Genomic DNA, 11,846 nt, shown 5'->3' on the forward strand with positions numbered 1-11,846 from the left:
TTCTGATCTTCGTTTTCTGAATGTTGAGCTTTAAGCCAACTTTTTCACTCTCCACTTTCACGTTCATCAAGAGGCTTTTGAGTTCCTCTTCACTTTCTGCCATAAGGGTGGTGTCATCTGCATATCTGAGGTTATTGATATTTCTCCCGGCAATCTTGATTCCAGCTTGTGTTTCTTCCAGTCCAGCGTTTCTCATGATGTACTCTGCATATAAGTTAAATACCATAGGACCCAGCAATTCTACTTGTTGGTATATATTCAAGAGAATTGAAGACATGTCTGTACAGAAACGTGTGTACAGAAGTTCATAGCAGTATTCATAATAGTAAAAAGTAGGGGACTTCCTAGTGAGCCAGTGGTTAAGACTCCGTGCTTTCACCTCGGGGGGCATGAGTTCTATCTCTCGTCAGGGAATTAGGATCCTGCATGCCACACAGCGCAGCCAATAAAATTAAAACGTGGGGGAAAGACCCAAATGTCTATCAATTGATAAATGAATAAACAAAATATATATCCATACAATAGAATATCATTAGATCATAAAAAACATGAAGCAATGATATATGCTACATGAATGAATCTGAAAAACATAATGGTAAGTGAAAGAAGCCAATCAGACTACATATTGTATGATTCCACTTATATGAAAGTCCAAAATAGGCAAGTTTAGAGATAAATTCTTAGTGAGGTATAAAGGTAAAGGGGGAAGAGAATGACTTGCTAATGGGTATGGGGTTTTTTTTAAGGAGGAGATAATGAAAATATTCTAAAACTGATTATGGTGATCATTGCACAACTCTGTGGGTATACCAAAAGCCACTTAATTATACACTTTAAATAGATGAACTGTATGAAATGTGAATTATATCTCAACAAGGCTGTTCTTTGAAAAAGAGAGTTAAGAAACATGACTTGAAAATTCAGAGGTCTGAGTTCTGACTTCTCTCTGTTCTCCAAAAGTTCTGTCTCCTTTTGTTGGAAATTCTTTTGTTGGTTACTCTTTTTCCTCATTATAATTAGAAGAGTTATATTTTACTCTGCACTACAGGAAGGAAGATGCCACAAGCACACACATACTTTTCTTTGTAAGAGCACCAATTAACATTGGTAATCTGCTCTGTGCTACTATTTGAATCTGTGAATTATCAAGCTGAATCTTGTATCTTATGTGTGAAAGTTATATCCTGAGGGTATAGAAATTAAATTTTACTGAACGCTTTTCTGAGTACCCACTTTTACAGATGAAAATTGAGATTTGGGGAGGTAAAGTAACTATTAAGTACTTGACCTGTAAAAGTAAACAGCAGTTTGAACATGTGTTTTGATGCATCAGAGATTTCTTTCCAGTGTCACATTGCTGTTTCCTACCAGGAAGGTAACCCTGGATTTGCAAGTGTTGGAGAAATTTTGTAGCTAGATTTTGTTAGTGTAACAAATCAAAATGAGAAGGAAAAATGATAAGTAGCTTGCCTGTAATAATTTTGCTGTGAGAGTGAAGAACGTAGGTCCTTCTATCTTCTATGTGCCTGAGTTCTTTGCTGAACAAAGTATCCTAAGATACTGAATCTGTAGAGACTTGAGGGCCCCTCTGACCCTTGCTGTATCCAGACAACTGAGGGTTCCTGTTAGATGCCCTTTGTCTAATTAATCTTTCTCATATTTCTCCATCAAGTAAGATAGGCCAGTTAAAGATATGCATGGGTGACCTGAGGAACCTCCCGTTCATAAAAGAGTCTTTTCCAGGAGAAGAATTTGGCAGGAGAGTTAAAACCAAAGCATCTGACTTTGAGCATGCATACACAAAAGACCAGTCACAAAAGGATGTTTACTTTTTTGAGAGATGTAGGCTCTTAATGGATTATCTCAGTGAGTATGGTCTTTGGTATCAGACATCTGTACAGTAAGAACCTCGATTACTGGAAGGCATTTGAAGGTTTACTTTCACTGCTGAGGTTGAGATGATACCTCCTTTAATACAGATCATCTAGGAAGCTATAGGGTTAGAACGTTAGCTCAGTTAACTTTGACCTTCCATTTATATGCCTGTGATTCTTCTTTCCTTGTGGACTATTTAAGGGACTTTATTCTGATTGCACTCGAATGTTTCTTTCCATAGGATGGATAGAATGACCGAGGATGCTCTTCGCCTGAATCTGTTGAAGCGGAGCTTGGATCCAGCTGATGAGCGAGATGATGTCCTGGCTAAACGACTCAAAATGGAGGGGCATGAGGCCATGGAACGTCTGAAAATGTTGGCACTGCTCAAACGAAAGGATTTGGCAAATCTTGAGGTGCCACATGAGTTACCCACTAAACAAGATGGCAGTGGAGTCAAGGGCTATGAAGAGAAGCTTAATGGGAATCTCAGGCCTCATGGAGACAGCAGGACTGCTGGAAGGCCAGGCAAAGAAAACATCAATGATGAACCCGTAGATATGAGTGCCAGACGGAGGTATGGCTTGATTCAACTGCCTCCATAGTTAAGGTCTTCTCATAAACTAAGCCTATGAAAAAGGAATGGATTCCAATGAGAGGAAGGGGTTTTTCTTCCTAAAGCTTCTTGAATGAAGGTGTATCTGTGCCATCTGGCTTGACCATGAATTCCACGTGTTTCCAAATGAAAATAAGTGCCTCTAAAAATTATTATCCTTAAGATAAAGTAGCCGTTTCTGGATCAAGGAGGCAGTAAGAGTTGGTACCCCAACTAGAAGTGAGTTAATATACTTACGCTCTAATTTTAGACTGTTGTAGGAGGCAAAAACAGTCATTTCTTCAGATCATCCCAGGAGTTTTGGGATCTGTTTATTATGGATACCCAACTTTTATTACCTCAAAGAGTATGGGCCTCTCTTTTCTTGTGTGTTCTATCTTCTTCATGTGCTAATCATCTGCATTTTTTACTTCATTTGTGCCACATTCCCCACACCCCAAACATGCATACACATTCACTTATACAAGTACACTCATGCTTGTGCTTGCTCTCACATACACATAGCAAGAAAGAAGAAACAAGGAATGGTTACAATCTTACTTAGGTTTCTTTCTCTACCTTTTCATGGTAACTTTTAGTATTGTCCCAGAGTTATTTTTTTTTAATCACACCCAATAGGGGAACAATATTCTTGGTAATAGCATTAAAAACCCTTAGGAAACATCAGAAAAGTTCTGTAGAGGTTGTGGAAGAAGAGAAAAATTTGGGGGAGCAATATGTAGTATCAGCAAAATATTATAGACTAATCCTTAGACCTTTTTAGAAAAAAAGAAAACTAGATGAGTGAGATAATGCACCTGAGTAATCCACTTGCCCCATAGTCACCCTTAACCTTCTGGAGCAAATGACTAATCCTCCTTCACTGGGGTCAATGAAGAGGAGAAATGTTAGGTGGATTCCTTACATCCAAATTTGGAACTGAAAATGTATTTTTCATAGAAACATTGTTACACATTTTAGTAAGATCTCAGTGTTGTTGGAATTATACTATATCACAGATAAATTCTGTTGAAAGTTAGAGTACCCTGAAAACTCTCCCATTGCATTTAATTTTATTAGAGGATTGAACTTTTGAAACTTTGAAACTTGATTCTTTGGAAACTAGGAACTGTTCTTCATGTTCTCCAAGAAAAGAGGCTTGATGTAAACCACCTAGATCCCCATTCTGCATGAAAAAAAATAGGCCCTGTCTATCCTGTCGTTCTTCTTCCCTTTCACCAGACCAGATACACTAACAGCTATTTCCACTTAGCCTCAAGCTTTTTGTAAGAAGAAATAAGATTGATAGATTGCTCACAGTGGTTTCTTTGATATGAATAAAAGGAGGAGGGACTTTAAAAGCAGAAAGAAGGAAGGGCTCTTGACACGATAGCCATATCATAATTGCCTAAATATCTTTTTTTTGCCATCAATTGTGCAAGTTATGGTATCCATGAAATAAGATATGCATGAAACCAGCACTGCTTAGGTTTTGGAATGCTATCGAGACATGGCAGTTCTGGTTTTGTTTTTATTACCTGGATAAAGATTAGGAGTTTTATAGTTTCTGAGAATCTGCCAGTCTGAGTTACAAAGTGATAGCAGCAGCAGGTCTGGCTTTCAATAATATCTAATTGGTAGGGTTTCACACTTAAGATGGAGATGGCGATGGCACCCCACTCCAGTACTCTTGCCTGAAATATCCCATAGACAAGGAGCCTGGTAGGCTGCAGTCCATGGGGTCGCTAAGAGTCAGACACGACTGAGTGACTTCACTTTCACTTTTCATTTTCATGCATTGGAGAAGGAAATGGCAACCCACTCCAGTGTTCTTGCCTGGAGAATCCCAGGGACCGGGGAGCCTGGTGGGCTGCCGTCTATGGGGTTGCACAGAGTTGGACACGACTGAAGCGACTTAGCAGCAGCAGCATACTTAAGAACAGCAAGTATTGTAAATCATATGTATGTTTGGGAAAGTAGCAAAATAACTTCTGTCCCCAGAAAAGTTTAAGAAAAAGCTAGAGTTCCAGGTCAAAAGTAAAAAAAAAAACAAATTGAGGAATGAAACTTGACTTGGGCTTTTCCTTATCTGTGCTGTTTATGTAATATGCATCAGTTATATTTGGGAATAAAATATCATTTAGGGTTTTCTCAGATACTGCTGCTACTGCTAAGTCACTTCAGTCGTGTCCGACTCTGTGCAACCCCAGAGACAGCAGCCCACCAGGCCCTGCCGTCCCTGGGATTCTCCAGGCAAGAACACTGGAGAGGGTTGCCATTTCCTCCTCCAATGCATGAAAGTGAAAAGGGAAAGTGAAGTCGCTCAGTCGTGTCCGACTCTTAGCGACCCCATGGACTGCAGCCCACCAGTCTCCTCCATCCATGGGATTTTTCAGGCAAGAATACTGGAGTGGGTTGCCATTGCCTTCTCCTTTCTCAGATACAGCTTCCTGATAAATGTCTCTCAATTCCAAAATCTCCATACTGTAATGTCTCTGCTTATTCTGTTGCTGGATAGTCCTTAAGTAATCCGTGGCACTCATTTGAGCAAGGAAGAATTCCTTAGGTTAGAAATAATTTGTGAGGTGTGTATCCAGCCAGGCCAGGATGGAAAGAGCTTCTGACTGTTGATGTAAACATTGGGGAATCATGTAGAAGAAAGGGAAATCTACCAGACCTCAAAGTTGTTTACTCATGTTAGGGATGGGGGTGGGGCATGAAGGACTATAGAAATGATAAATAAAAATGCAGTATGTTTAGGCCTGACCATTACTCCAGGAACTGGAGGTTAGAGTATAAAAGGTTCGTTTCTCCCTTTAGTGACTTCTTTTTTCTGTAACCCAACATTTTCAGCTTGTGTCTGTGACCAATGGTTATAAAGTGATACAGATGAATTTAGTAATTCCCAAGATAGTTATTATTATCACTGTCTTCCTAATTTATTTCCTCATCTAAGCTTGGTTGTTTTAGTAACCTCCGTTTTACCCTGTTGAGGAATTGAATGCCTATCCCAACCATCCAAGGTGCCTTGTTCAAAAGGCATCCAAGTCCCAATGGCATCTGAGACAAGAACCCCTGAGAAATGGTCAAGAGGCTCTCAGGACTAAAGATCTGTGGTTATAAAAGGTTTGAGTTACAAGTTTAAGTAAGACCTAAGAATACATTGTTTTAGACCTACACACTCCTGACTACACTGTAGATTTCGAAAAAGTAGTCAGCGAAGATATCTGAATTAAGAAATCAAGAGAGAATTATAGGATATGGTCATTGACTTGGGAATCTCAGGCAGTTAGAATTTTCAGGATTCTTGTTATCTAGGTGTTAAAAAGTGAGTGCCATTTTTTATTTTAGAGGGACAAGATGCTTTTAAGACTAGCCCCAGAAAGATCAAAACTATAGTTGTCTAATAACTAGGATTGGCCAGAGGGCATAGCCAGTGTGAAAGGTTTAGATTTCAGAGTCATTTCAGAGACAGTTTTTTTCCTGAGGGAAGATGGTAAGTAGAACTTGCAAGTAGGTACAAGACCCATACATTTAATTGTGGAGTTTCAATCCTCCAGAAGGCTGTAGACATTATACTTAGCACTGTCCATTCTCTCAAGCCACTGACAACAGTACCTTCTTTTGGCCTTTTGGTTTACCCTTGACAGGACAGACTTCACTGGAGTTGCCACATAACCTCCTTTCTTGTAAATCTTCAGATAGCCAGGATCATGTTCTTAGCAGTATCATCATTCTGATATAATGCCCCCTTAGCACCGTGTCCTTTGTACCTGGGGTGGACAAGTAGGCTCTACTGCCTTTGCCTTTCTTCCCCTGTCAGGCTAACCATTTCCTTCTTGAACCTCAAGACAACCCAAAAGGAGACTGAGTTATAAGAAAAGCACTTGGAATTTTTATTAAAATTGGTATGATAAAAACACTTATCTTTTACTTTCATTCCTAAAGCCATTCAGTGTCTTTGTGTCTGGATCCTCTATAAGGAATTTAGATGGGAAAAGTTCTTTTGCTGTGGTTTTGTCAACACTTCCATTTTGGTTTCTTCTTTATCCTTTGATTTGGATGTCTCTGTCTTCCCTGGGTGAATCAGAACAGACTTAAGTTTCTTTGGATTTCTTTGTTCAGTGTAGAAAAGTTTTCTTAAATTTTCTATGAACTTTGTTGGAAATAGCTTAATTTTTCCTTTTCTTGTCCAGTGAACCAGACCGAGGAAGGCTAACTCCCTCCCCAGACATCATTGTTTTGTCTGATAATGAGGCTTCTAGCCCCCGTTCCAGCTCCCGAATGGAAGAAAGACTCAAAGCAGCCAACCTAGAGATGTTTAAGGTAAAAAAAAGAGATTCCTTTCCTCATTTCTTGCTTCTACTATTCTTTTTAATTCCCTGAGAGTCCCCATTTCTGGTTTTTTTCTTTCAGTGTTTACTTTTTGGATCTAAATAACTACAAGTGGAGAAGAAAGTTTGGAAAAGTGTAGTTTATCTTTGGAAAATGAAAACTTCATAATTCAGATCATGTAAACTCAACTCTTAGCTGGAAATACCTTCTATACTGTATCCTGGCTCTCCAAATATGGAGGAATTCCTAAGTTTTTATGTATTTCTGGAGGAAACATGGGTTTAAAAGATTAAGGAACATTATTTTCAAGGAAAGCAATATCTCCCTTTGGCCATTCTTCTGCCAGGAATCTGGTTAGCATTTATATATGATCTCTTCTTTCATTCTGTAAGCTATTTTTGAATACCTAACGAATACCAGGCACTGTGCCAGACTATGTGCTAGGAACACAAAGGTAACAATTTCCATTGCACCTGTGCTTCTTGTGGAAGATGAAGGTTTTTGACCTAGAAGAATAGATCATCTTGCAGGAGTGTACTCTGAGTAACTGCTTCTATAGCTGATAGTCTCCATGTTTCCTCAGGGGAAAGGCATTGAAGAACGGCAGCAACTCATCAAGCAGCTGAGAGATGAGCTGCGATTGGAAGAAGCCCGACTGGTGCTGTTAAAGAAACTGAGACAGAGTCAGCTACAGAAAGAGAACGTGGTTCAGAAGGTACTGTGCCCAAGAAATAAAGGACTAGCAGAAAGCAAAGAAAAACAGAATGGGCTACCCCAGGTAGATTCGGCAGGGTGGCTCATTCTTCTCTGGTCCCCTGGGGTTTAGTCTCTAGGAACAGTGTTATTTTTTTATTTGGGGCCTTAATCAAGAAAACTATGCTTCTGTTTTTTCATTTTCCCTTCTGGTCAACAGGAGCTTCAGACTGACAAGGAGTTTTGAAAGTCTAGAAGTGTACCAGATTTCTACCTCTGATTACTAGCCTTTTCCACTGTCTCATTTTCTCCTCTCTCCTAGACTCCAGTTGTACAGAATGCAGCATCTATTGTTCAGCCATCTCCTGCCCATGTGGGACAGCAAGGCCTGTCCAAGCTTCCCTCCCGGCCTGGGGCCCAAGGGGTTGAACAGAATTTGAGAACATTACAGGTATGTTACCCATAGTGTGATCTTAGTTTCAGGGAACTCTGTTATCCTATCTCGGTTTTGGGTCTTTTGTGAAGATCACAGAAAGAATCTGGCCTTGATAGACATGTCATTATTATCGATAATCCTGTTGGTCCTTAATGGCATGATTTAGTCTACAGTAGAAGGATGAATAACTGATCTTTCCACTGTAGTCTTTCTACTTCTTAGTCCTTTTCCATAGAGGGTTAAGATAGTTTATACCAAAAAAGCCAGGGAATTCCTAACTACTAATCAAATTTTACAGTGATGGCAGATTTATCCCATAGATCATTAGACAGAATTACCAAGTATGACTATCTTTCTACTTAGCTATATATTATAGACAGTGTTTTCTGTTTGGCATTTTGTGAGGCATTTTGCCACCTACGACCATATCTTTTCACACTTCAGGGTCACAGTGTCATCCGTTCAGCGACCAATACCACCCTCCCACACATGTTAATGTCTCAACGTGTGATTGCGCCAAACCCAGCCCAGCTACAGGGTCAGCGGGGCCCGCCTAAGCCTGGCCTTGTACGCACCACAACACCCAATATGAATCCCACCATCAATTACCAACCGGTAAGAGGGAGCCCTAATATGGAAACAGAAAAATCTTTTATTTGCTTTCCCTGTTGAAAAGATCATAGATTTTAAGTTTTTGGACTAGAACAACAAAGGAAATTTTGGTGGGTTGGCAGTGGTCCCAAAAGTGAAATCATGAGGAATTTTATGAATATAGCATGTGCGTGCTTAGTTATTAAGTCGTGTCTGACTCTTTGCAACCCCATGGACTATAGCCCACCAGGCTCATCTGTCCGTGGAGTTTCCCAGGTAAGAGTACTGGAGTGGGTTGCCATTTACTCCTCCATTGGATCTTCCCAACCCAGGGATCAAACTCGAGTCTCCTCCATCTCCTACATTGGCAGGCGGATTCTTTACCACTGAGCCACCTGGAAAGCCCACATGAATATAGTAGTAGAGAAAAAGGGTTATATGCAGAGAAGGGTTATGAGCAGCAATAAGCTAAAATATGTCTAGAAGAAAGAACTAGAGGGATCTAAGGAATAAGAAGCATAAAGGATGTAAAACAAAGAATCCTGAATCTTTGCAGTTTTAGTTCATAGCCACTGTCATTCTCCTCTCCTGTGTGCCAAAATCCTTTTTCAGTGGAGAAGTGGGACACCTCGTGTCGTTTTCTGAGTTTGGGGGAAGCTGTGTAGGTCAGACTAGGATCAGGTAATGTTCTCTGCCACGAAAGTAAAAATTGATGGTTTCTCTCACATATCATCACTGACCCCTACACTCAATCTGTTTCAGCAGTCAAGTTCTTCTGTTCCCTGTCAGCGCACAACATCCTCTGCCATCTATATGAATCTTGCCTCCCATATCCAGCCAGGGACCGTGAACAGGGTGTCCTCACCACTCCCCAGCCCCAGCGCCATGACAGATGCTGCCAACTCACAGGCTGCAGCCAAATTGGCTCTTCGCAAACAGCTGGAAAAGACACTCTTGGAGATTCCACCCCCTAAACCACCTGCTCCCTTGCTTCACTTCCTGCCTAGTGCAGCCAATAGCGAGTTCATCTACATGGTAGGCTTGGAGGAAGTCGTACAGAGTGTCATCGACAGCCAAGGTAAGGCTGTTTGTTGGCCAGTCTTTTTATCTAAGTAAAAGGTTGCCAAACTTGATTAGTATGGACAGAGTATCACATGATACTGTGTAATATTAAATAACCTCTCCCTGACTTTTACCAAACCACTCCCATCCTTTATTCAGAGGCTATTTAGGAACAGCATATCAAAAAGCTTATTTATTTTTGGCCACACTGGGTCTTCATTGCTGCATAGGGACTGTGTCTAGTGGCAGCAAGCAGGGGTTGCTCTCTATTTGCAGTGTGCAGGCTGGAGCCCTTTGACTCTGACACACATTTTCTTCTCAATACTGCATAATAAGAAATCAGAAAACTTGGGTTTTTATCATCCCAGTTTTGTCATTTGGAGCTGTGTTTCTTAGACTTAGTTTCCTCATTTGTAAATAGGGATCAGTTCAGTTCAGTTCAGTCGCTCAGTCATGTCCGACTCCTTGCAACCCCATGAACTGGTGGTACTATCTAATTCCCTAAAGTGATACTTTGCAATCAAATGAAATGTAAATATTTTATAAATTTCAGAGTCACTTTTTTAATTCAGCAGAGTAAACTCCTGGAAAAAGATTCATCTGATGAAGAGAAACAGGAGATGGAGTGGAAATGTGAGACCACTGATTATTATTTTTGTTGGCATCTAGGGAAAAGCTGTGCCTCTCTTCTGCGGGTCGAACCCTTTGTTTGTGCCCAGTGCCGCACAGACTTCACCCCTCACTGGAAGCAGGAGAAGAATGGAAAGATTCTGTGTGAGCAGTGTATGACCTCCAACCAGAAGAAGGCTCTAAAGGCAGAACACACCAACCGGCTGAAAAATGCTTTTGTTAAAGCCCTACAGCAGGAACAGGTAAGAATTCTGACTTCTCACCAGCCACCTGACCAGGTTGGATTTTACCAAAAGGCAGTTCTTTCTAGTTTAGAGGAGTTGTCTGTGTGAACACTACAGTCCAGGTGATCTAGGTTTCTGAAGCGAAGTTCCTTGAACCTAGAGGCCTGAGTTCCCTTTATACCCTTCTTACCATTCTGCCTTTCCCATTTCCTTTTGACTACTTCTGATTGAGTAAGAGTTTAATGACACGTGATGTCTGAGGTTAAGGGAAAGGGACAAAGGGCTGAGAATCTTGGCTTTCCCTGATAGCACTGAGGAAATTCCTCTATTATTGACTTCATTTCCTCAAACAAATGGATTTTGGTGAAAAGGATTTATATTTGTACTAGAACTGTCTTTTAGAGAAGTAATTATCTGCAGTCCATATTTGACAAAGAAATGACAAAGGGAAGGGTAAATTATAAAGTAGCTCAGTGAAGATTAGTGATTGCTAGTGTGTGTGAATTCTTCATACATTATTAATAGAATGAGAATATCTTGGAGCAGGGAAGAGGTATTGGGAAGCTCAGATTATTTTCTGCCCCACCACCCATCAGACCCCTCTGGGTAGCATCATGGGTCTTCTGGAAAATGGGTAGATAGGAGTCAAAAATAAAACTTCAGTAACTCATTGGCCTTAATTAATTACATTAGTCAGCTCATCACCACCACCTAGATCTCCAGCCAGCTTCTGAGAGCCAGCTTTCCTGGGGAGAGGGACTCCTTAAGTATTGAAGCATTGAGGTTGCTGTACCCAGAGATCCTAGTGCAACTACCCCACCAGACTCTTTTGCCTTTTCCATATCCCTCCAACTGGCTGGCAGCATTAGAGATAAGAAGACCTCTAGGTTTTTTGGTTAGGAAATTGGGCGCTGTCCTGCCCAACTTGACCTGATGACTCCCAACAGGAAATTGAACAGCGATTACAGCAGCAGGCAGCCCTCTCCCCAACTACGGCTCCAGCTGTGTCCAGTGTCAGTAAACAAGAGACCATAATGAGACATCATACGCTCCGGCAGGTGAGGATTTCTCTTGAGGTTTTGTCAGTCATTTATTACAGTTCGTCCTTTGTTCTGTGGAGAATCATATTGCTCTTCTGTACTCCCATATTCTTTCCTCCCCCTTACACCTTCCATCGTGGCAAAGTTATGACTGCTCGTCTCCTCCTCATTGCAGGCTCCGCAGCCCCAAAGCAGCCTCCAGCGTGGTATTCCCACATCTGCCCGTTCCATGCTTTCCAACTTTGCACAGGCACCCCAGCTGTCTGTGCCGGGTGGCCTCCTTGGTATGCCAGGTAAGAAGGGTTGATCTGAGAACTTTTCTCGGGAATTGACTGGCTAGTTTGCAGTTCTTTAGCAGCTCCTTT

At 41.1% G+C, this 11,846-nt stretch overlaps 1 protein-coding gene across 5 annotated transcripts in view; it reads left to right on the forward strand.

The window, feature by feature from the left end:
• Positions 1 to 11,846, forward strand: part of GATAD2B (GATA zinc finger domain containing 2B) — a 55,798-nt gene that overhangs the window by 39,540 nt on the left and 4,412 nt on the right. For 3 of the 5 annotated variants that reach the window (XM_010838394.1, XM_010838391.1, XM_010838393.1), the window contains exons 2-10: positions 2,117 to 2,452; positions 6,667 to 6,796; positions 7,389 to 7,520; positions 7,821 to 7,949; positions 8,379 to 8,549; positions 9,288 to 9,603; positions 10,257 to 10,459; positions 11,389 to 11,499; positions 11,657 to 11,774. In XM_010838394.1, the coding sequence (XP_010836696.1) occupies positions 2,118 to 2,452; positions 6,667 to 6,796; positions 7,389 to 7,520; positions 7,821 to 7,949; positions 8,379 to 8,549; positions 9,288 to 9,603; positions 10,257 to 10,459; positions 11,389 to 11,499; positions 11,657 to 11,774 (1,645 nt within the window). In that variant the 5' untranslated portion in view covers position 2,117. Of the gene's footprint in view, positions 1 to 2,116; positions 2,453 to 6,666; positions 6,797 to 7,388; positions 7,521 to 7,820; positions 7,950 to 8,378; positions 8,550 to 9,287; positions 9,604 to 10,256; positions 10,460 to 11,388; positions 11,500 to 11,656; positions 11,837 to 11,846 lie in introns of all 5 variants that reach the window. The other 2 variants (XM_010838392.1, XM_010838395.1) reach the window with 2 other exon arrangements.

This window comes from Bison bison, unplaced genomic scaffold (genome assembly GCF_000754665.1).
Source record: "Bison bison bison isolate TAMUID 2011002044 unplaced genomic scaffold, Bison_UMD1.0 scf7180017864093, whole genome shotgun sequence".
Taxonomy (NCBI): Eukaryota; Metazoa; Chordata; class Mammalia; order Artiodactyla; family Bovidae; genus Bison; species Bison bison.